Here is a 25366-nt window from a genome sequence, read left to right on the forward strand (position 1 = left end):
TATGGACCAATGAGGCATTACACCTGCTGGAAACACCGCATTAAATCTCAGGATATTGTTTCATGTAATGGAACAAGAAATGCATGAGGAAAGCACTCTGATCCTTCTCTCAATGGATATTGAAAAAGCAATCAATATGAGATTATGACCTTATCTGTTCATAGTCATCGAGCATTTGGATTCAGCCCCAACATCCTACAATGGATACAGCTCATGTGCACGCAACCCCTGGTGGGAGTTCTCACGATAAGGCGATGTCGTGGTCATGGCCAATAAGGAGGGTGGACCAGGCAGAGTTGTCCTCTGTTCCCTCCCTTCTTTTTGTTCTGCCGATGCAACCTCTGGCACACATAAATTGTGAGAAGTCCACGGATTGAGGCATCCGACTGCCCTATGCCACTCATATAGTATCTATGTACGTGGATGACATTTTGATATACCTTCACAATCTGGAGCAATCACTGCCTGGGGTAAAGACTCTAATGACGCATTTTGACTGGGTATCTGGATTGACAGTAGCATGAAATAAATCCTGCTGGTTCCTGCTGGGTTTGATGTCTAGGCTGACCATGCATCGGGTGCTGGCTATTGTGGGAAGCAGAAATGTTTTGATATTTTGGGGTACAAATCTATAGAGACAAAGTCAGGCTATATAACGGTAACTTACGTTGTGTTCTATCTAGTGCTCAACAATCTATGGCACTACTGCTATCACCCATGGGCAGGATAGCAATAGCCAAGGTGTTGCTACTGCCCAGAGTTCTTTATCACTTCCCTATTGTTCTTGCTACCAATGAGATTCTTCCCAGACATAGACGCTCTGCTCTGTCTGCTGATCAGGGGCTCAAGTAGATGCAGATTGGTTGTAACCATGCTCACTGCGGTTGATTGCAGAGGAGGCCTCACCTCAGGTCTCCAAACTATGACTATGACAATGGCCGATGCGATGGCTGACACTGGGGGGAGGTGGTATGCTAGAAGAACTAACAAGAGCGAAGGAGCCCACATTCCTGTATGACGAAATAATAGGGAACAGCTCCCTACCCACTGAGGTGCCGGTGGCGAAGAGATGCTGACAACAGTATGTGAAATCGGCACAACTAAGCGTGATATATGCTCAGAGGGTACCACTCTGGCTCACCCCGCAATTTAAAGCATTGACAGTGTGCCACAATAATCAATAGTGGACCCATGCAGGGGTGCGCACTGTGGGAGACCTTTTCTCCAACTGTACCCTTCATACGTATGACACTTTGGCGGACAGTTCCAAACTGTGTATGGGACTTGCAGTGGTGTAACATTAGCCCCAGCAAAGCGGGGCCCTGGAGCTCCAGGGGGCCCCCAATGGCACTGTGCAACGGCAGTGGGCCCCTGGCCTAAGAGCTCCTGCCTCGGTGTACTTTGCAAGGGGCCCTCCTCAAGTTTTGTTACGCCACTGGGTATTTCCTCCCACATAATGCACTATTGGGTGCAATCAAGGACACGTGGGGGGAGGGTCAGGTTGAACCTCCAACGCATGCCACACTAGACACTATCCTTGAACACATGATCGAAGGGCGAACTATCACAATCCTTCAAGGGTCAATTTCTGCTTCGCTATACCATAGCTTTGACTCACTCAAACAAAATTAGGAAGAGCCACTTAACAGCGAGATTACTGACAACGACTTGGACAAGATTTTAGGATACACCAAAAGTGAGACAAGAAACCCTTGCTTCAGGTATGCCCAATTCAATTACTTACACCAAATGTACTTGACGCTGAGATGGGTGACAAACACAGCACCGGCTTTGGCGCTGGCGGCCCCCGGTGCGACAGTCATTTTTGGTGCCTCACCCCATGACCTCCTCCTCCAATTCTCGCACTACCACCAGGTAAAAATGCCCCTCATCTTCCCAATAATAAGTTATTGGTAAACAGAGCACACCCCCTGAGGTCAGCGGCCCCCTCCACAGGTCAGCGCCCTGTGCGACCGCACCGGTCGCACTGCCCTAAAGCCGGCCCTTGACAAAAATGTAACCCGGATTACCAGACACTTGTTCACGCTGCCAATCGCCTCACGCTTACTTTATGCACATGCTGTGGTCCTGTGGTTGAATTACATGTTGCTTGTTGCACATCACAACAACATTGAGGAAACCCATGGGCAGACACATATCTCAAGACATCAGAACATGTTTGCTGGGCGGCCTATCCCGCCTGTCAAAACACAAACACAAAGCCAGGTTTATAAACCTAGGGCTTGCCTTGGCTAAGCAGCCATAGCAATGGCATGGAAGGCATAGCAATTCCCAGATGCTAAAAAGTGGCTGGAAAATGAAAAATAGACTAGGGCAAGATAGAGACCTTTAAGAGCGCACTAGGGGGTCAACAAGGTGCTACAGGGCTCGATCGATGGGAAACACTGCTAGCAGCGGCACAGGCCAAAACTGATGAAAGGCCCCCATAGATCTTACATCCTTGCCCACTGCTTCCGCACTAGCGACACTACCCACAAGGTGAAATGATATGATCTGAAAACTCTACACTAGTGGTTGTGCCACATGCAATTGACACACAAGCTATGCATGCCAGCATCTGAATACACACAATGCACCATGAAACCAGTACCTGCACAATACACTTACAAGTCTTCCTGAGACACGCAACGAGAACAAACACACCTCCAATCCCACCACAATGCTTGGTCATGTATAATGACAAGATCGGGGGGTAGCACCGCTGTTATTATTTCATTGTGTTATCACTGCCCTCGTCCCCCACCCCCATTGCAAAAACCACTGTAACACACATTGCACACTGTGTAACAATTGTGAGGATTTAAAACAGCTTGAGCCATATGTTGTGATAAGGTGAAGGATATACACTGTTGTTCAATTATTTTCAATGTGTACAACAAATTAGATTTTCAAAAAGTAAAATGGTCGATGAAAATATTCAGAAAAAAAGTATTTTAAAAAATAGTACTCCGCTAGTGATTTTTTCATGGTCTTTCACGCCTTTGCGACTACCCAAAAACATCTATAATGTGAATATTCAGGGAATATTCATATACAGTTATTACAAATAGAACTGGGCCCTCTATTCACTTTCACTCCGATGGAGTGACACTTTTTGGTACTGATTCACAATGTCATGTAAGAGTACAGAGAAGAGTACTTCTGTAGTACTCCTTCCCGTACTCATAAAAGGTTCACGTTTGTGACTGGGCCGCCCTGGTTGGTGTTTGTGAACCTCTCTCTATCTTGCTCCACCACACTGGCTTCCTCCTCTGGATAGCTTGATTGTATGTCCAAGTGCTGGCAGGTTGCTTTCCCTGCGGCAGACTAAGGGTCATTGGAAGAACACTTGAATTATTCAGCTTTGCATTGCAAAGGTAGGAAAGTAAGGCTGAATTATCGATTTTCAACCTACCTGCATGTTCATTCCACATTCAAGGTTAACACTTGTGCTTTTCAAAGGAGCAGCAATCTTCCATTGTAAACTCTTACAAATACCTTTTCTGTAAGTGGCAGACAGCATTTCGCACCCTATTTTACTTGTACAGAAAAGCTCTAAGTGTGCTTTTTAGTGATGAAATGACTTAGGGGCATATGTATCAAACGATTTTGTATTCGTAAACGCTGCGAATTGCAAAAAAACAGCGTTTGCGAATACAAAATCGCAAAACGCGATGTAGGTGACATTTTCGCATCGCATTATTAAGGAATCGCTAATTTAGCGATTCCTTAATTTTGCGTAAGCATTTAAGGAATTACAAATTGCGATTCCTTAAATGCTATGTAACATGCACACAAGTTGTGCGAATTCTCCTTAAGAAATCACAAATTACCACCAACTTCAAGTTGGTGGTAATTGGCGATTTCTTTGAAAAATGCAATTTTTGGCATTTTTCAAACTGCCATGTGGCGCACATACATGCCCTTAGGGCATGTATGTGCGCCATATGCGCACACATGTTCATTCCAGGGGTGCATCAGGGTGTCATCATGACACCCTTGCACCTTTGAAATTATTCTCAATTTGCGATTAGCAAATTGCAATTCGCAATTTGAGAATTACTTCCCATTCATTCCTATGGGCCTCCTGGCCCATAGGAATGAATGGGAAGGTATTCCTTAATTGCGGTTTCGCAATTTGCTAATTGCAATTAAGGGATATTAAGAATTCGCAAAATATGTGCGAATTTTTAAATACATCCCGTTTTGCAATTCTCAAATAGCGATTCTCAAAAAATCGCTAGTTGAGAATCGCAAATACGGTTTTTGATACATATGCCACTTGTTGTCTTATAATGCCCCTCAAAAGTACAGCAGCTATTAAATATTTGTCTTGTTTGACTTTTTTCAGAGTCTAATTTTTTTTCATATTTGTGTTTATTTCTCAGACGAATAGGCTTTTATGTGAACACCTTCCAAAACATTTCCAGCATTGAATCTAAATTCCACAAAGAAATTACAGGGGTAAGTAGAGAACATTTTATTTTGTGGATTACTGGATAGATGTAACTCAAAAGGTGATCCCTGCCCACCGTGGTTTGTGCTCACTAAGAGGGGATGTGGTCAAAGTCAGACTCACATACCAACTTGAATAATAACTCTACAGAGGCAAAGACAATGCATAAAGACTTCCTGGAACACCTTCTTATAGTGTTGGTTGATGGTGGGCAGGGTACTCCACCACAAGCTCATAGTGTACCTGCTTTATTTAGAGTCCAGTGAAATGTCAGTGGAAACCTTTGACCAATGGCCTGACTGCATTGGGCTGTCAGTCAAAGAACCTTGGACCATCCACCCTATTTAGGGTCGACATTCCGAGATACTTGTTTCATGTTTGGGACTGCCCTGGAAAGCCCAAACAGGAAAACAAATAAATGCACCCCATATGCGGGGAAACAACGCCTAGCATGTTAGGAACATGTGTTTTGTTTATCAGAAAAAGCCACTTTGGGGCTCGTACAGTGAAACTTCAGTGCAGGCAGGCAGAGGTCTGTCCATTTGATGGCTGTGGTCTTCCATTGCACTGGAGTGCATCTCTCCGCTTTCTTGGTGGAATGGAGTACGGTGTGCTAAACTCTAAATAAGCCCCTTACTTTTAAGAAGTGATTGAGGAGTGCAGAGATGCAGCATTATAAACAAAAATAAAGCCATGGAAAAAAGGTCCAAACCACTAGTAAATATAAATGTATATTATTAAACCAGTAGCTAAGCAGTACTTCAGGAAAATAATAAAGGTAAAGGTGGTAACATTAGGTTTAAATTTAACATTAAAAACAATGGGCACAATGAATAACATTGGCTTCTAGACAATTCTTTTTTTTTAATAAATTTTTTATTGAGAATTCATGTTACATTATATCAATACAATATGAAATAAATTTTAACTAAATAAAAAAGCTAAATGAGATATAAACAAATTACAGAAATAGCAGGGAAATATGGATAAAGCTAGAACAAGGCATGTAGAAGTCGGTTGACAAATTACATTTCTAATATCTAATTGAGATTGGAGGTTGTAAATCATTAAATGGTGTGGCGTAAATATGATATTGAAATTGAAATGCATATGATAAACATCGTGCCAGCTGCCACAATCAAAGGAAGAAAGAGAGAGAGAAGGAGGGTATAGCTAATGAAGGTATAAATATTAGAGTATAATCGTAGCCATATTCTGAAGATCAGTAAGGTTACGACAATCTACTAGTGCACCAAGCGGCCACTGGTGCCCAAATCTTCAACCCCAGTTCTCTTAATTTTTTTCCCTTAAGTTGATACAGAGCCGCCTCCACATTATGTATACCCAGAAATCTGGATAGCCACATTTGAAAGGTTGGGGCCTGTGTATCTTTCCAAGCTGCTGAGATTAAGATTCTAAGTACAGCAGTAGAGATAAAAATTAGGGCTTCAGTCTCAATATTTAATTTCAATTGACTTTGACATCCGATAATCATTAGTGTCGGAGACAAGGTTATCTGGGCATCTAGCAGTCCTGACCAGAATGATTCGATCTCTATTTTAATTGATTCTAATTTCTCGCACTTGTAAAACATGTGAATAATGTCGGCTGGGCCTTTACAGCATCTGGGACAATTGCTATTCTCCCTCTTGCCCCAATCGTGAAGTTTAGAGGGGGTGTAATAGAGATTAAATAATGTTTTAAAATGTTGAGCTCTTAAATTGAAGGAGCGTAAGAGTCTTCTATCCAATTCAAGAGCTCTATCCAGGTCAATATCCGGATCCTCCAACTTTGCAGCCCAGGCTGCCTCGGTTTTACCGATATCGTCCTGGGATTCCTGCAAAAACAGCCTGTACACACCGTTGATACTAGGATCACCAACCTTCAGATAATCCAATACCTTACACCTCTCCCTTAAGACGATTCGGGGCCTTATTGATCTGATAGTGCTGACCACCTGAGCGTATTTATAATCTTGTATACCCTGAAGGGAGTACCTTAGTCTTAATTCTTCCAGAGTTCTACACTCATCCCTGAGAATTACTTGCCCCAGTGTCAGGATACCTTTTCCTGCCCAGTGTCTCCAGGACCCATCATTGCTTAGATTGGGAAAGAGGCCAGAATTCCAGAGTGGGGTATGGTGATTGTATTTGGAGATTGAAAATACTTTCTGAGTTGCGGCCCAGACCCCCCATATTCCTTCGAGTGTCTTAAGTCTCGACTTCCTATAATATTTCCTTTCAGTTCTTCTTAGTGGGACACCAGTAGCCTCGCTGCCAAGTAATAATTCAAAGATAGATGGAATCGCGTCTTGTCTTCTCGGGAAGTTTGAGCTTCTTCCCACTGGTTCAAATAAGATAGCCATCTGTGTAAGAAGACAGGACCAATGATAGTATCTAACGTTTGGCATTCCCAGACCACCCCTTTCCTGAGGTAGTGACATGTGTTTCAAAGATCTTCTGACCTTACCATATTGCCACAGGAAATTCATAAAGATGGATTCTATTTCCTTAATGATTTTCCCCTCTATTTTAAAGGGGATCGACCGAAATTTGTATAACACCTTGGGGAGCATAGTCATTTTGATTACATTAACGCAACCAATTATTGAGAGTTGTAATGTGTCCATTCTTTTCAGATTCTCCTTCATGGATTCCATGAGAGGGATGAAGTTGTCTTTAATTATTAACTCCGGCTGTGCGTTGATCGTTATCCCCAAATAAACCACAGAGTCAACAAATCTGGCGTCTAGCTTATTTATGTTCTTGGAACAGAGTACCTGTGTCTTGCCCACATTTAGACGATAGCCGGAGTGTTCGCCGAACTTACTCGTGGTACCCACTACTTCCCGCATAGCTGTTTCGGGATCAGTAGTAATGACAGCAAGATCATCTGCATATGCCAAAATTTTTGTTTGAAATCCATTTGTAACTACCGGTTTAATTGCTGTGTTGTTGGTTATTTGGCGTATTAGGGGGTCGATGTATAGTGCAAATAGTATGGGTGAGCATGGACAGCCCTGCCTTGTCCCCCTCGTGATAAAGATCTTATCTGAACTCTCGCCCATCATTTGAATTTTCGCCACAGAGGTGGCATACATGGCTTGAATAGCCTTCATAAACCTTGGTGCAAACCCCAATTCGACTAGCACACTCCACAAGAATTCCCATCTGACGCGGTCGAAAGCTTTCTCCGCATCTAGGAGGATCATTGCGACCCCTCCTTCCCCGGCAGCATGGATATCAAACAGCGTAATAGCTCGTCCGATATGATCTGTGGTTCCCCTACCAAGAATGAAACCGTGCTGCCAAGGGGAGACCAGGGACCCAACGATCCGTCCTAGGCGGGTTGCCAAGATCTTAGCATATAATTTGTTATCGCCATTTATTAAGGATATGGGTCTGTATGAGCCCGGATTCTAGACAATTCAATGGAAATTCGAACACATTTTGAAAAATATTAAGAGACTGATTTGGAATTGGTTGGTAACTGGAAGTCATTTTGTTAGTAGAGGAAGTGTTAAGTCCTCCAGTGAACAATTCTCCTTTCTGAAGAAGCCATGAGAGTATTTAACTCCCCTATACCAACCCAGGAGTGATTCTGCCAGCAGAATGTAGCACTCCCTTCATCAACTGGAAGATCTGCCTTCACCACCTTATTCTAAATCAAGCCATACATGTTATTTTTGGTCTTCTGAGCAGTAGCTAAGTAGCCACAGTCTGCCAGCTGTGTCCTCTTCACTGTATTTAGAGGTTTTTGTTAAGGCAATTGTGGTTATTCCACTTCAGTGACTTTGTCACCGCTAGGAGGAGCCACGTTAACGGGGTACCTTCCAGTTGAAATTCTGCCTAGGCCAGTGTTGTATGGTAGCTGTACCCTCACAATATCACATTTCTTATATTCCATGACAAGAATTGTTCACTCAGTATATCAACCGAACTACTGGATTGTATGGCAAGAATAGATAAGTACATGTAGAGTTAAGAATAGTAAATATACCAGTAGGTGATGTAGTGTATGCAATATTATTGTGGGTCAACATTATCGAGTTTGATATAGTCAGTGCTTTAAATGGGAAACAATAAGTGCAGGTACTCACCAAATTGAGCTGTGGACTAAGAGTGGAGCTGGGGGTGGAGCTAGGGGCGGGGCTAAGAGGAAGCATTCATTAACAAGATTGAATCTTTCTCAGTGTGCAATAGTGAACGATGATATAGAAACATTTCTGCTAACTGTATTATTATTTTTCTATGTAAAAAGGAGTTATTTAGCAATGTTTTTTCAAATTTCAAATGTGTGCAGATAGCCCCATAATTCCAGCTGCACAAAATATTTAAAACACTAGTGCTGCCACAACCAAACCAGTGGCACATAATGAAATGGATCATGCCGTAGCAAAACCAAATTATAGCGTGTGTGTGGCTAACTTTGGACGCAAGTGCATCACATGTATAAAGTTCGAAATAGCTGAAAATAATAAGCAAGCATTTGCAATGCAATCGGTCTCGCCTTTGGGACTTTATATGTATTTAGCTATGCAGCACATTAGCCTGGGTCCTGAAACATCTACTGTTCTTTAACATGGAGAGAAAGTAAGCACCAAACTGCGTGACATGTCAGGTATGGGAACACATGGGGAGAAATATTGCCTTTCAGCGGAAAATGGTATAGTTCAAAACACAGTTTTTAATATAAAATCAGGGCCTTCGATGGTCATACCACTGAAAATGCAAGATTTGAAAAAAATATTATTGTCTACGGGTGCTTGTGGAAGATAATTTCTATGGACTGGAATCTAGAGAATGCTAAAGTGATTCTGGTATTTTACTGACCTCTGCTGGTCGTTTTCTATCAAGAAAGTTAAATAGAGGCAGTTGCCAGAAAAATAAAAAATAAAGTCCCTTAGCAGAAAGCAATTCTGGTATTTTACTGACCTCTACTGGCTGTTTTCTATCAAGACAGTTAAATAGATGCAATTGAACAATCAGAAAGCAATTCTGGTATTTTACTGACCCTACTGGTCGTTTTCTAGACAATTGCTAATTTGAGCCAGTGATTACTGTTGGGGGCTACCAGCACTTATTTTTTTCTGCATGAGAGCAATTGAAAGACAAAGAAAGCGGAAGAGGGAAGAAGAGAAAGACAGAGAAACTTACAGAAAGGGATAAAGGGGGAACCTGCAGAAGTGACATAAAGGGCCAGGGAGTATCTGGTAGTGGATTAAAGAGGCATAAGGTGGATTCAAGACAATGCAGCCTTGATATTCAGTTCACGGACATTTAGTTGCACTGGTCGCAGACTTATGAGTAGAGCCCTGGGCACCAGCCCTCGTTCTTTTATAAATTAAGCACTGGATAAGACTACTTCAGTTATTATTGTGTCCTGGGGGTATTCTATGGGCTAATAAAGGGGCATACAGAGAATGCTCTTCTGCACAACTGGGTTCTAAAGCACCCAACCTATATGTTACAACCATTGTTGATAGACAAGGTGGTGGACAACAAACCCATATGCAGGAGTCGGCTACATGCCTACCTCCTGTATATTTATTAAGGGGTCAGCTTCTCAATGGCAACATGAAATCAGGTAACCCACAGTGGTCAAGGCCCTTTAGGTAGTATGGCAGTTAGGTACTGGGTACAATGGGGATTGTTCTTGTATTGTTTGATGATATCCAGGCGTATGTTATCGCTTATTGGTTAATTTCTCTTAACACTGACAAACCTACTTTGTGATTAGGTGAACAGAATTAGCCAGAACTGTCTATTGATATCTAGTGTCCTGCAGATTAATGATTTTTTTTTTAAAATAAAAATTGTCAATGAGATACAAGTGTCCTTTCTTGTCCTTCTGGAGTATTAACTAGCATGAACCTACAGACAGATGTGTACACAAGAAACACGAAAAACAAAGTCAGTATCATATATCTGATAATGTATCACCATCTGTACATTGTCAGTCAGTCAGTCAAAGCTGGCTTTATTTCGATATAAAACATATCTTTAAAAGCAATACAATACATCTATTTTTAAAAAGAAAATAAAAGGCCAATTCATAAGAAAACAATTATGCAGGTTCAAAATACGAATGGCATAGATAAATTACATAAAAATTCCAATTTTTAAAACCATAATTAAACAACATACAAAAGCCTTTTTGATCTGATCGACCATGCCCAATTTAAGAACTTCGCCATACCACAGGCGAATAAAGGGCGTGTGTCGGATTTTAAAATACGGAGAGCCTCACTACATTGTCTTGTGCCTAGCTCTTTACATAGGGGTTTCAGCCACCTGAGGCGAGGAGCTTTATATGCAGGACATTCAAATAAAAGGTGGGAAACCGACTCAATCCTGGTCTCCCAGAAAGGGCAGAAAGGAGTAGTCTGTGCTGGTACCTTCCATCCTGCGGTCAACTCACACACAGGCAGCACACCTATCCTAAATTTAAAATATAAAGCCCTATCTCTAAATTTTGAAATGATATCGAGATAAGGCTCAAGTAGTGCCACCTCCTTTACTAATAGGAATTCAGCAGAACATCTACATAGATTGGGATTAGAGTTTCTGGAATCCATTACCCATTTCCAGTACAGTTTTTTCAGGACAGACTTGGATGGTGCGGTCCTGGACTGCCAGGCCCCTCCAAGACCCAACTCGCCCAGCAACCGCTTAACATCCCTCAACCATCCTATTTTATGCCAACCAGGCATTGATAAAACCTCATTTAGCCCCTCCGCATAACTAACAAGCTCCGGAACTCTCCATATGCGGGCCCAGAGGAGTAGAGGGCGCAACCTTGCCTGGTCTTTAATATGACAGCAGCCCATGTCAAGGAGTAAGGGAAGGGTGGGGGTACTATAAGGGAGGCCCATTAAATCCTTCAAAAACTTATTTTCTGAACGGGTCAACTGATCCACATTCTGCGCCCCCCAAAGCTCTGCTCCGTAAAGCGCCGCACCCACCCCTCTTGCCTTGTAGATGTCAAGTACTGGGGCAATCGGTTTGAGGGTGGAGGACCGTTGTTCTTTGAGCAGTGCCCCCACCACCCTTTTATGACTTAGCAGCATTTTGTGGAGATGACAATTCCACCTCATGGTGTCAGAGAGGCGGATTCCTAAATAGTCAAACTCCTTGACCCTTTCTAGGGACACTGAGTTCAGTGCAGGTGGCCTACCCCTTTTTGGGGGGGGATTCAAGACCAAATATTTGGTCTTTCCCGTGTTAATTTCTAATCCCCTCAAATTACAAAAAGTTTGGAACCTATCAAGGAGGCTCTGCAGTCCAACTGGGGTCTTGGAGATCAAGAGGGTGTCGTCTGCAAATAATAGAGTGGGTATTCTCCTGCCCGCCAGGGATGGAGCATCTGAAGGATTTTGTAAGAGATGCTCCACCACTCCATTGACGTACAGTGAAAACAGAGTGGGGGCTAAAACACAGCCCTGACGGACACCTCTATTTACAGTTATTCGGGCGGTCTTTTGGCCCTGATTGCCCCACCGAACCTGTGCAAAGTTTTCTGCATGGAACTTAATTATCAAAGATAATAAGTACGGTGGCATACCTAAATCTGACAACACCCTCCATAGGCGGCTGCGGGGCACTAGGTCAAAGGCAGTCCGTAAATCTATAAAGGCAAGATACAGACTGCCTTTGCCCAGCACAACCACCTTCCAGTATAGCAACAGCAGACGGAATGACTGCTCAATGGTCCCAGTACCTGACCTAAAGCCTGCCTGGAAATCAGAAAGTATCCTATTCTCCTCTACCCACTGGAGCATCCTCCCTAAAACCACCTTTCCTGCCACCTTTTGCGATGAATCCAGTAGGCTTATAGGGCGATAATTAGCTGGGTCGTCCCGACTCCCTTTTTTGAATATTGGGACGACCTCAGCGCCCATCCAGGAGTCTGGGAGAGGTGCATCATAGAAACTTGCATTAAGTAATGATGCAATGAGCTTTCCCCATTCTAATATATTAATGCGGATCAAATCCCCGGGTAGCCCATCCGGCCCCGCAGCTTTATTTGGGACAAGACACGAAATCGCAACCTCTACTTCCTTCCCTGTAAACAGGAGGTCCTCACTCAGCCCGAAAAAATCAACCGAAAAAGTTTCAGCTGGATCTACCCCAACCCTCGTAGCCACAGTATAAAGGTTGGAAAAATGGTCAAACCATGACGCCTCAGGGATATTGCATGTTATAAGGGAATCTATGGGTTTGTCCCTGGTTCTAATTAAATCCCAAAAACCCTTCGAGTCCCTCCCAGCACTTGCCAGTTTTAGATCACACCAGAACTGATTTTCCCACTCTTTCTTCGCCTTACCAATAGCACCCCTGTACAACTTCCTGGCTGTACTAATCAATTTGGTATCCTTAAGTTTAACTGCATTGATTAAGTCCCTTTTCGCACTTCTGCAGGGAGCAGAATACCAACCAGGGTTACCCTTAGGGCGCCTCATCTTGTTGGCCCTATAACCTGGATTTCGCACAGTGAAGAGGTCACCTAATGCTTTGGTAGTATGGCTAAACAGAGTGGAGATCTCATGAACATTCGTCGCAAGGGAATCTAGTCTGGACAAGGCGTTAGCCATGATTGATCATATTGCCACGATCTTGCCCTCATCGAAAGCTACATTTTTCCATTTTAGGCGACTACCGCAATTCGAGGGACAAACATCGCTTGTTGACTTCCACGCCTGGGGTGCTTGCAGTTTCTCCCCAACCGTCCACATTGGGGACAGTGACAAAGACAGCGGATTATGATCGCTGTCAGACGAAGGGAGGACTGCCATATCCAACAAATGCCCCCAGACCTTGAAATTCAGCAGGATATAGTCAATTCGAGATGAATGACCTACCCTATTGAAGGTGTGGTCCCCACAGGAGTCCGACTTTGACCGTCCATTTACTGCCCTCACACCATATTCCAGGGTTAGGGCATTTAAATGGATAGCACTTTGGGTCCAGCTCTTAGTAGGTGGTATTAACAGGGGTGGAATGCCTCTCCTAACATCTTCTTCTTGAGAGCCTACTATGTCATCCTCAGCTAGGGGTTCAAAGGTGCAGTTAAAGTCCCCTGCTATCATAATATACGTTGCTGACCTACAGGATCTGAGTGCATCCTCTAAGCCCAGTATGGTCAATGAGGGCGTGCCCCCTTTCGGGGATCTGACATAGATATTAAAAATCTCTAAACGTCCGCCCCCCAGAAGACCCTCTGACTACTAGTCTCTGCAAATCTGGGGACTTAGTTTCTATACACCTAATCTGATACCCCAATAAGATGCTTACCCAAATTAATAGACCGCCTGAAGGTCGACCTCTCCCAGCGGACGAAGGGGTTGCAGGTACAAAATAGGTGGTGTAACCAACCTTGTATCGTGGTTCCAGACACCAGGTTTCCTGAAATAAGCATATCCCGAATGACTCAATAAAAGAGTTCCATTCCGGTATGTCCAGGTTGCGAGAAATGCCCGCTATATTCCAGCTGACAATCTTCAGGACCTCATCATCAACTGCAACCTGCGCAGAGGAAAACCTCTGCACGGATAGACTATCCTGAAATCCAGAGTTAGTTGGTACATCACTTACTGGTTTCAGCTGGTTAGGGGCTTCGAGGGCGGACTCATCGGGATTTGAATAACCTGTTGACTCCACAATATGGGACACAGCACTACCCTCAAAAGAAGATAAGTTATAACAGGGTGGCCCCAAAACTACCCCTTTACAATCTAAAACACAGCTCTCCTCCTCCTCAAGTACAGCAGGTGACTTCATGGGAGGTTGGTAACTATTTTGTCAACAATCCTGCCAGGACCAAGTGGGAAATGGGCATGGATTTTGACGAAACAGGCTGAATTGGGGGAGATTTTGAGGAGTTTGTCTGCCAATCCATCCCTCCCAACTAGCGATTCTAGCAGGCCAGGCGGGAGCTACATAGGGATTAAAAAAACTAAGATCACGCGTACCAATTCCTGTGTTGGGGCCCATACCGCCCTCACTATTGTTGAAACTACAAACATAGCTGGCTACCCTAGGGTCTTCAAAATTAACTATAATACAGTCCCCCATTATGTCTTTGGGCCGGGTGCCTAACCAGCTAACCCTCCTCACATGGATAACCCGACCACCCAATGAGCTAGGGAGAGGTCTGTTTTCCTTTAGCCAGAATAGGGTTTTATTCTTAAGTTCGGCATATGACTCATGTTTACCTGGCTTTAGCACGGGAACCCCAGTAAGTACTGTCACAAAGGGCTGGCAGTCTGGGGGTAAGTTGACATTGGGGACAGGAAAAATGCTTGGAGCATTTCTTGGTTGTAAGATGGAAGTTGGGGTTATTTTGCCAGATTTGGTATTAGTTGTACCAGTACAATTACTATCGCTAGATTTTTTAGTCGTAGCGGTACCGCTTGTGCTTGGGCCCGTAGACCTCACAATCGTCACTGGATAGACAATGCTACCCAGTGCTGCGTTAGATTGCGCCGGTACCCCCACTGTGGTTGCCCCGAACTTTGGGATGGCTCCAGAGGAGGCCACAGTTTGTACCACAGGGCTATTTACCTCAACCACCCCCTGCACTGCCCCACATGTGTTAGTTAGACTTATTGGGGCAGTAGGTGACTCTCGAGGAGCAAAATTTCCTACTGAGACATCCTCCTTAATTCTAGAGTGGAGTTTAATGAGAGATTTTAGGGAGAAAAAATTATCAAGAGTGACTTGCTCGAATCTGTCCAGTCGCTCTGTTAGCCCCTTCACTCTCTCTAGAACCGGGATCAACAATGATTTCATGATTTTTTCGAGCTGGGTGATTAATGGGGTCTCGGTAGGGGGGCCGTCGGCAGATTCAGGAGGATCGGACATCAGATCCACACATGTCTTCTCTACAATAGCACCAGTAACTGCTCCCCCTTTAAGCCCCTGTGGATAACCAACACCCACCCCTGCGCCCTTATGGGACCAACCCACCCTACTTCCAACTCTCCTGGGTTTCTTAAAAGGTTTTAAGTAACTGCCCTTACGTGGACTAGCCAGTCGTTTCCTTTTGCTAAAAACTTGGCCATTTACTGCCAGTGGTAAGGGCACAGAAGGGGCGGTGGAATCCTCCTGACTAGGTGGGGTAGCAACAGGGAGCAAAGGCGCAGATTTCCCAATCGGCCGTGGCTCTGGCAGGGCGCTCTCACCTCCCAGCAAAACCGCAGCAGACAAACTCTCTAGCCGGTCCAGGCTAGCCCTAATCGCAACAACCCGTGGGTGGTCAGGGTCTAGTAAAACATTAACTAAGGGATCAGATGCATGAACAGGAGAAACATTAACTAGAGGGTCAGTTGGGTGTACTGGGGAGGGAACTAATGCCAGAGAGCCCAACGATGAGCGTTTACCGGTCAAAGGTTCCCGAGAAAGACGCCGTTCCGTCATGGCGATTTCTTTCTCGATAACCGTAACAACCCGGGTAATAAATTGGTCCATAGTCCCAGAAACACAACCAGCGCCCGCCCCGCCTACCCCCCTCAAGCCCCTACCAGATCGCGTAGACATTGGCATAGAGACCTCAGCAAAGATAGTTAAGCCACTAACTGCGCCTAGAGAAGGAATCCTTCAGCTAACAATCCAATACACTCACAATACTTGCTACCCGTGCACCTCCTAAAGCAGATATCAGAGGGGTGGCCCAGCCCAGCCTTGTCCAGCCCCGGACGGCCACAGACGGTCCCGCCCTTGTCCCGGGCTTCTCCCGGCACGCTCCCGCGCTGCGGCTCTGCGGCCTCCTTAAGTAGAACAAAAGGGGTGATAGGCGGGGGGGCGGGTCCAGCAGGGAGAGCAGCCCAGGTGAAACAAATTGGGCTCGCAGGGACTCCTGGGTGATGTAGTCCCTGCTAACGTACTCGCAGCCCTGCCAGCAATAACACACCCCAAGTTTTAAAGCACAAGACAGCCCCTCTCTCAGCAGCAACTCTCGCTGGTGGAATGTGCGCTGCGGGACCCGCGAAGCGGGTCCGGCGAGTTGCTGATGAATTTCAAGTCAAAAAAGGCAGAGGGCAACAATGGCAACAACAGCAGACCGGTGGCAGGTCCAGAGAAACAGCCAGTAGGAATCCAACAAAAAAAGTCCTGAATCCCAGTTTTAACTCTGTGGGCGGGGGGGCGGGTCCAGCAGGGAGAGCAGCCCAGGTGAAACAAATTGGGCTCGCAGGGACTCCTGGGTGATGTAGTCCCTGCTAACGTACTCGCAGCCCTGCCAGCAATAACACACCCCAAGTTTTAAAGCACTAGACAGCCCCTCTCTCAGCAGCAACTCTCGCTGGTGGAATGTGCGCTGCGGGACCCGCGAAGCGGGTCTGGCGAGTTGCTGATGAATTTCAAGTCAAAAAAGGCAGAGGGCAACAATGGCAACAACAGCAGACCGGTGGCAGGTCCAGAGAAACAGCCAGTAGGAATCCAACAAACAAAGTCCTGAATCCCAGTTTTAACTCTGTGGGCGGGGGGGCGGGTCCAGCAGGGAGAGCAGCCCAGGTGAAACAAATTGGGCTCGCAGGGACTCCTGGGTGATGTAGTCCCTGCTAACGTACTCGCAGCCCTGCCAGCAATAACACACCCCAAGTTTTAAAGCACAAGACAGCCCCTCTCTCAGCAGCAACTCTCGCTGGTGGAATGTGCGCTGCGGGACCCGCGAAGCGGGTCCGGCGAGTTGCTGATGAATTTCAAGTAAAAAAAGGCAGAGGGCAACAATGGCAACAACAGCAGACCGGTGGCAGGTCCAGAGAAACAGCCAGTAGGAATCCAACAAACAAAGTCCTGAATCCCAGTTTTAACTCTGTGGGCGGGGGGGCGGGTCCAGCAAGGAGAGCAGCCCAGGTGAAACAAATTGGGCTCGCAGGGACTCCTGGGTGATGGAGTCCCTGCTAACGTACTTGCAGCCCTGCCAGCAATAACACACCTCAAGTTTTAAAGCACAAGACAGCCCCTCTCTCAGCAGCAACTCTCGCTGGTGGAATGTGCGCTGCGGGACCCGCGAAGCGGGTCCGGCGAGTTGCTGATGAATTTCAAGTCAAAAAAGGCAGAGGGCAACAATGGCAACAACAGCAGACCGGTGGCAGGTCCAGAGAAACAGCCAGTAGGAATCCAACAAACAAAGTCCTGAATCCCAGTTTTAACTCTGTGGGCGGGGGGGCGGGTCCAGCAGGGAGAGCAGCCCAGGTGAAACAAATTGGGCTCGCAGGGACTCCTGGGTGATGTAGTCCCTGCTAACGTACTCGCAGCCCTGCCAGCAATAACACACCCCAAGTTTTAAAGCACAAGACAGCCCCTCTCTCAGCAGCAACTCTCGCTGGTGGAATGTGCGCTGCGGGACCCGCGAAGCGCGTCCGGCGAGTTGCTGATGAATTTCAAGTCAAAAAAGGCAGAGGGCAACAATGGCAACAACAGCAGACCGGTGGCAGGTCCAGAGAAACAGCCAGTAGGAATCCAACAAACAAAGTCCTGAATCCCAGTTTTAACTCTGTGGGCGGGGGGGCGGGTCCAGCAGGGAGAGCAGCCCAGGTGAAACAAATTGGGCTCGCAGGGACTCCTGGGTGATGGAGTCCCTGCTAACGTACTTGCAGCCCTGCCAGCAATAACACACCTCAAGTTTTAAAGCACAAGACAGCCCCTCTCTCAGCAGCAACTCTCGCTGATGGAATGTGCGCTGCGGGACCCGCGAAGCGGGTCCGGCGAGTAAAAAAAGGCAGAGGGCAACAATGGCAACAACAGCAGACCGGTGGCAGGTCCAGAGAAACAGCCAGTAGGAAGAACATCACAAGTCAACAAGGAGTTCTGTGATCATCCAAAGGAACAAGACTTCGGGTTTAGGGCCTTTATGTGGTCACGGAACTTCTTATTGTTGTACACGATTGGGAAACTTTTCTCAATATAATGAACGGGTGTTTTACTTACACACCATTTCTTTAAAATCTAGCCAACTTCTCTAAGTAAAGTTAGTGAATAATTCATCGAGTCATGTTTTTTGTATTTGGATTTGCACACATATATTTTTCTCTATTGTGAAAGAAAGCCAATATGCCCCAGAATACTCAGTGAAATATTAGATTATAGTGTGTTTCACTGTGGTAAAAGGCTATATCGTCCCACAAGGTGTAATTTTTACCTTACGTACCACCTCTAAGTGCTGTAAAAAATATGCATTTAAATTACCCAATTCAACTTAAGTCACTGACTTCTAGAAATGTGTTATGACTGCTTAAAACTTCCTTCTTCACCCTGCACCATCCCATGAGTCTGTCTTTCTGAATTCTAAAAAAATGCTGTATTGCTGCAAATTTTGCAAAACACAGCCACTGCACTCATTTTTAGAGCTTAGATATCAGCTACCAATCGCCTTCACTGTATTGTAATGCACATGCATTTTTTCTTCTGATTGCCTAAGAATTTTCCACAAGACACTGTTCCACATATTCTTCACTTAAGCAGTTAACAAGATGGCAGTCCTATGTGACTGGTGGTTTCTCACAGTGGCGGCACACAGCTATTGGGACTGAGGGGGGGCAGGCAAACCGCCGCTGCCAGTGTCACGGCATCTGAGTGGAGAGGGGGAGGGATGGAAGTAGAGGGCAGAAGGAAAAGAAAAAAAGTCACTTTCCTGGCTTGCAAGTCCTCGCTCCTCCCGATCTTCTTCTCCACTCCAGTATGGGCCCAGCCATTAACTTGCTGCTCTCATTCTGTGACAGCAGGCCCAGAATTGGATAGAGTGGGCTGGCTGGATGGTCCTTCATGCCCTTAAGGCCTGTGCTTGGTCTCCACCCAGGTATTTAAGACAGCTAGGGGGACAGCTTCAAAGTGTGCATGTCACTTTGGCTGGTGCAATACAGCCGGCAAAAGTGACATGCGCACTTTGGAGAATCCAGCCAGCCACTGCTCTTGTCCTCTGCTGCCAAATGGCAGCCGAGGACACACCCCGCATGTTTCTGGGCTGGCTGCTGCAGTGCAGTGAGTGTACATATCAGAAAAAGAAAATGGCAATGAAATGGTTTAAATGACATTTTATTTTTACTGCGAGGCTTGCAGTGGGTGGGGGGAGGTGACACTCCTCCACCCAAGTGAAGAAACCCCCTCTGTTTTCCTGGATTGCGTCACATAAAATCCCAATACAAAAACATCACCAAAGTGCTGCTGCAATGTCTCTGTAGATTCCTTACAAACTGTACTTACAGCAATTTCAAATCTGTTAAATGTCAATTATGAATTGAACAATCTTATTTTAATAAGGTTTATAATATTCTGCCAATTGGATTCACAACCCTCTCGCTATAGTACTTTGCATGAATTGTTATTGTATTTTGTGTTATTTTGCAATCTTTCCTAATAAGTCAATAATATATATATCCTATGGGCTTTTGAGCTTTTTGAAAGAACATGTAAATAATTATAGGCTTGATGTTTCCCCAGCTTTGCCACAAACTATATGAGGTTATGACTAAGTTAGGAGAACAGCATGCTGACAAGGCATTCACCATTCAAGGAGCACCGAGGTAAATGTACAAAACTCTTACCCACACCGTAAACCTTTCTATGAGACTGATGCCGTCTTTTCGTAATAGTTGATGAAACTGTGATGCATACTTTCCTATCTCTAAAATAAAACTGATGAATTGCTCATACTTACAGGGCGGCATGAAGTGAAGAAACTTATTTTATCAACAGTAGAGTCAGCAAAGTCCAGAGTTGTATTATTTATATATTTCATTATTTATAAATAAAATGTGTTTAGCATGAAAGTAGCTCAAACAACATTTGACATGAAATGTGCAAGTCTGAGGGAAGTTGTCTCACTTGAAACGGGATAATACTGTATAACAATTTATGACTGCTTGTTTAGTATGGGTGAAAATGTCTCCACATAGCAGATTTAGAAGTAATTGAACGTGTGATACTATGATATAACAAACATGGAGTTGCATCTGATTTTTAACTAATGCTTTACATGTAGCTATTTATCATACATGCTTTAGGCTCCAAAAGACTGTGGGGCCTATTCACAAAATACTTTTTGTAGTATGTTTAGTAGTACTACAGCAGTACTATTAACATACTACAAAATGGTATTCAAAAACCTTCGTACATCTCCTATATTTTTTGTGTGGAAATTTCCATTCTAATATAATGACCATTCCTAATTTTAAAATAAGACTTCATTTTTTTATTATTATATTAAATAATTGTATACATAATGTTTAGCAACTTTCGAAACAAAATATAAACATAAACATTTGACTTTAGGTAAGTTTAACTTTTAAAGAAAACTTTTAAATATATAGTTCTATTCAATTTAATATACTTAAATGTATTCAAAATTGTAATTTTACATTTATTTAATTGTTTAAAAACTTTTTAAAAAAAGATTCACAATACATCTAAAACACTATTTAACATTAACATTTAACATACACAATATTATTTTTCTTTACTTTGTAAACTTTTATTATTTCTCCTATACTTTACCATAGGGAGATCACAGCGCAGATTAGGGAGATCTCTTTCAAGTGTGCAAAATGTATACTATGATCATAAAGTCAGTACTAGCAGTAACTTTACAGTGATATTTGATATTGTTACTGACTCCACCCCCTATTTCGAAAGGTGAGGACATGTATGTCTACACTTTAGAGTAACTTTACACTCATAAATGATGAAGAACCAAAAAGTAGCAAGGTTACTGAAAAGTATAAAAGGAACTTTACACATGTAGATTTAATTGTATGTAAAGTTACCTTTGTGAATAGCCCCCATCACATCAGAGTGCCTAGAGATTGGTTCACCTTCCATAAACTCCTAAATCCCAGAGTATTACTATTAGTGGTCAATTTGTTGCAATTATGTCTTTTAAGATTACCAATATTAGTAAATCTTTGTTATGTTTGAATTTACACCCCATGAATATGTAACCTTTTAAAAGGATACAATTAAAGAAGTTATTCTGGAATGAAATAATCAATTTACCAGATCACTTTTGTAATAAGGTGACCATAAACTATAAATGGCACAAACGAAATTGAAATTATCCTTACACTATGTGTTAGTGACAAGCTTACAACACTGCTAATCAACATTTTGTCAGCATTAATGAATGGGAAATCCATGCTTCTGTATAAGAAGAAATAGGATATTAGAGATATGGTGATGAAATCAGATGGCTGAGAATTAGATTCACCCCAAAGATATGTTTGAAATTAAAACCCTAGCAAATTACCTCCATATTCCGTTTCACATCTGTGTCATTAATTGTGAGGGGCTTCACTTCAGAGAAAGGAAATCCAGCTAACAAATACTGTGAGTACAAGCTCCAGCCATAGTTACTGGGTACCATAAAGGGTCTGGCATTCCAAGCATCCTCATGTGTACTTTCTGTCTCCATTTGGGACAGGACTCAAGAGATGAAGCCCTTGTTTGGCCCTGGGCACACACCATCAACCTCAGGCACTTCGTACTTGCAAGGCTTGGGGTTCATCCTGGTTTGCGTCTCAGGAGCTCCAGCTGCAGAAGTTTCCCTACCTGATTCACTCGATAGTGGGGACTCTGATTAGCTGGTGAAGATGCTGTGAAACACCTCTCCGATACTGCTTGTCTTGTTGTGTGCTCATTTATACTCATAGTAGTTGGTGAGGTAGTACAGGTTCTAGCCCTTCCATGCTATGATGGTGTAGTGAGGGTAATTGAATCTGTGGTTTGCACTACTGCACACATGCATGTAGCTCCAGGGCGCTTTATGTATTACTTTATTATTTCTCTTCTCTCTTTTTTCATTTTCTTTTTTTATAATAATCTTAGCGTGAACTCTATGTACCATTATAACTTGCACAAAACCTAATAAAAGTATAAAAAAAGGAATTATTTACTCTATTTTGAAAACATATATATATATACACACACACACCCACACACATATCTTCATGGTACATATGGTACATATTAGTGGAGCTTGGCATAAATAACCTTTATTTACCTAGATATATTTCCCTTGTTGATATTTTGGACACTGCTATTTTAGTAACAATATTTTAGTGGCACCATATTTAGCGCTTGATTTAGCGTTTGATGGATTACTCCATCACAAATGTGACTGGTATCCCGTCCACCGTATTTGCAAGTGAATTAAATACTATGACACGTTGTAATAAGGTGGACGGGATATCTGTCACACTTGTGACGGATTACCTGTCTGCCAAACTCTAAATCAGGCCCTTAGTATTCAGCTGTTGTACTGTACATAGACATCAGCATTGATTAATTTAAAGACAGCCAGTCAGTAAGGCTGAAACAATCTACTGATTCAGAAGTACTGATTTCACATTCTTGACACAATCTGAAATATGTCCCTGTGTTTACACCACTCTTGTTGGCTACTAGGCAGCCATTCAGAATAGCTGTGGGCAACCTGTATCTCTCTGGACTGGTTTGCAAACCAGGGACATACAAGTAGCCTGTACACTGATAGTTTTCCACATTCAGGCCCTGAATTAGAGTATGGGATACTCCGTCTTAAACATGACTGATTTCCCATCCTCCGTGCTACAAGTGCATTATATCCAATGGCACTTGTAATACAGATGTTGGGATATCCATCACGTTGGTAAGGGATATCCCGTCCTCCGAGCTCTAAATCAAGCCCTCAGTCGCGGAATTCACTCCTTTAATTTAACTTTCCAGCAGAGTGTATTTTAGTGTTCTCGTTAAACAAAATTCCCCTTTTTTGTCAGAAAATTTCACCCTTCCGCACTTAATAAGAAGCAATAATATTTCAAGATATCTCTCCCTGTTGCCCTAAAGGTGTTTCTTGATTGAACTTCATTAAACCCGAAAAGTTTGGAGGCTCTGCCTATACTGATTCCAAATATGTGCAAGTGCTAAAAATCTCTTTAAACAAGTTTGCAAGGACGAGAAATGTGACATGCCCCTTCCTCCAGTGCTCTCATAAAAATGTATGGGTGCTCTAGATTAAAGCTTGCCACTTGGTTCTCTTTGTTAAAGTCAGAGGGAACTGGAAAGCCACACAATATGAGAAATTCTCACTCTTGATTTGTATAGTGCTGTATGGGTGCCTTTAAATAATTTAGTAGATAACCAATAAACAAAACTGATCACTTTTAAGATTATTCGAACAAGTGCTGTCAAACTTGTATGCCATTCAGACACGGATGGAAACAATTCTGCCTATAACACGTATTTTTTATGCCCTTTCCGCAGAGAGAGATGGTGAGTGAAATCCAAGTTACACCCTAAACCATGCTGTAGATAGGCTGGCTTTATTTGTATGTGTTCATGATTGCAGAATGATCTCTCAATCATGTCATGTCTGTGCTCTCCTGGATATGCTAAGAGCTAGGCCTCCCAACCAAATACCGCTTGCTGGCTACCTTGCAACCCCTTACATGCTTACAATATGTACTTTAGACGTCCAGTGATGCTTCTATTTCAGCTGAAGCCTCCTGCAGCTTTTAGGCAATCTCTTTAAAATGTCTGGCTGCTTTTGAGCGAAGTCTGAGAACCATGGCTATTTCCAGATGGGCAGAATTGTATTCAAATTGTCTATGATTCAATTGTGAGTAAGCCTGTTGTGAGAAGGGGTGACCCCATAGGAGCTTTAACTGAATAATAATAATAATAAAGTTATGATGCCCAATTATATATATGGCTTAGCAATATGTTTGTGTGCCAATGATTCTGTACTTGAGCAGTAATGACGAACTATCCAATTAATTCTATTAATGAACAGTGAATGCAGTGTATCATGAAAGTCATAATTGAAACACAAAACTGAGAGAGCAGTAACTAATGTACCATCTATACTTTAACATAGCGAGATGGTATGGTATTAATACTTTAATGGAGCTGTAGTGATTTACCGTGCATTAGTGGTGTGGTTGAAAGGCAGAGGCACAGTGCAGAAGCAATGTTATGATTGGCAGTACAGATGCAGTGCAGTGCTATTTCTACAGTCCTCCTCTGCTCATGCCGCACATATTATTGCCCCAAGTGATTCAGGTTGTTAATAATGGTACTCCACTGCTAACAGTTCTGCTGTAGCTATGTCTCGTTCAATATTTTGCAAGATTGACCCCAAAATTATTGTCTGTGATCCGATGTCAGGGCCCGATTCACAGAACTAATTTAAGACAAAAGCCTAAACTTACTACCATTTTGGTATTCACAGAAGGCACTTACTCATTTCGGTATTTACAGATGTTAGGAGTCTTAACTTTAGGACTCCTAAATGCCTTCTGTGAATACCGAAAGTCTTAAAATTAGGATTTTTCTCAGTTTAGTAGTAGTATAGTTAGGACTCCTAACTTTAGGACTCCTAAATGCCTACTGTGAATACCGAAAGTCTTAAAATTAGGATTGTTCTCAATTTAGTAGTAGTAAAGTTAGGGCTCCAAACTTTAGGACTCCTAAATACCTTCTGTGAATACCGAAAGCCTTAAAATTAGGATTTTTCTCAGTTTAGTAGTAGTATAGTTAGGACTCCTAACTTTAGGACTCCTAAACTGAGAAAAATCCTAATTTTAAGACTTTCGGTATTCACAGAAGGCATTTAGGAGTCCTAAAGTTAGGACTCCTAACTTCTGTGAATACCGAAGTGAGTAAGTGTCTTCTGTGAATACCAAAATGAGTAAGTGCCTTCTGTGAATACGAAAATGGTAGTAAGTTTAGGATTTTGTCTTAAGTTAGTTCTGTGAATCGGGCCCGTAGTGACTGTTCAATCACGCAGAATGTGGAAACTACCACAAGATGAAACTAAAAGTGATTTTTGGGGTTGCTTATTTCAATTTTCATGATATGAGTCATGGATATTGTGCACATTTCTCAGTGGCGGTAATATGTAGCAGTAATTCCTGCTCCAAGGGAGTTGTGAAGGAGA

The 25366-nt window shown here is 43.4% G+C and overlaps 1 protein-coding gene across 11 annotated transcripts in view; it reads left to right on the plus strand.

The window, feature by feature from the left end:
- Window positions 1-25366, plus strand: part of AMPH (amphiphysin) — a 951873-nt gene that overhangs the window by 655391 nt on the left and 271116 nt on the right. For all 11 annotated transcript variants that reach the window (XM_085607441.1, XM_085607443.1, XM_085607442.1 and 8 more), the window contains exons 8-9: window positions 4389-4464; window positions 19897-19979. In XM_085607441.1, the coding sequence (XP_085463567.1) occupies window positions 4389-4464; window positions 19897-19979 (159 nt within the window). The remainder of the gene's footprint in view (window positions 1-4388; window positions 4465-19896; window positions 19980-25366) is intronic.

Source organism: Triturus cristatus, chromosome 5_2 (genome assembly GCF_964204655.1).
Source record: "Triturus cristatus chromosome 5_2, aTriCri1.1, whole genome shotgun sequence".
Taxonomy (NCBI): domain Eukaryota; kingdom Metazoa; phylum Chordata; class Amphibia; order Caudata; family Salamandridae; genus Triturus; species Triturus cristatus.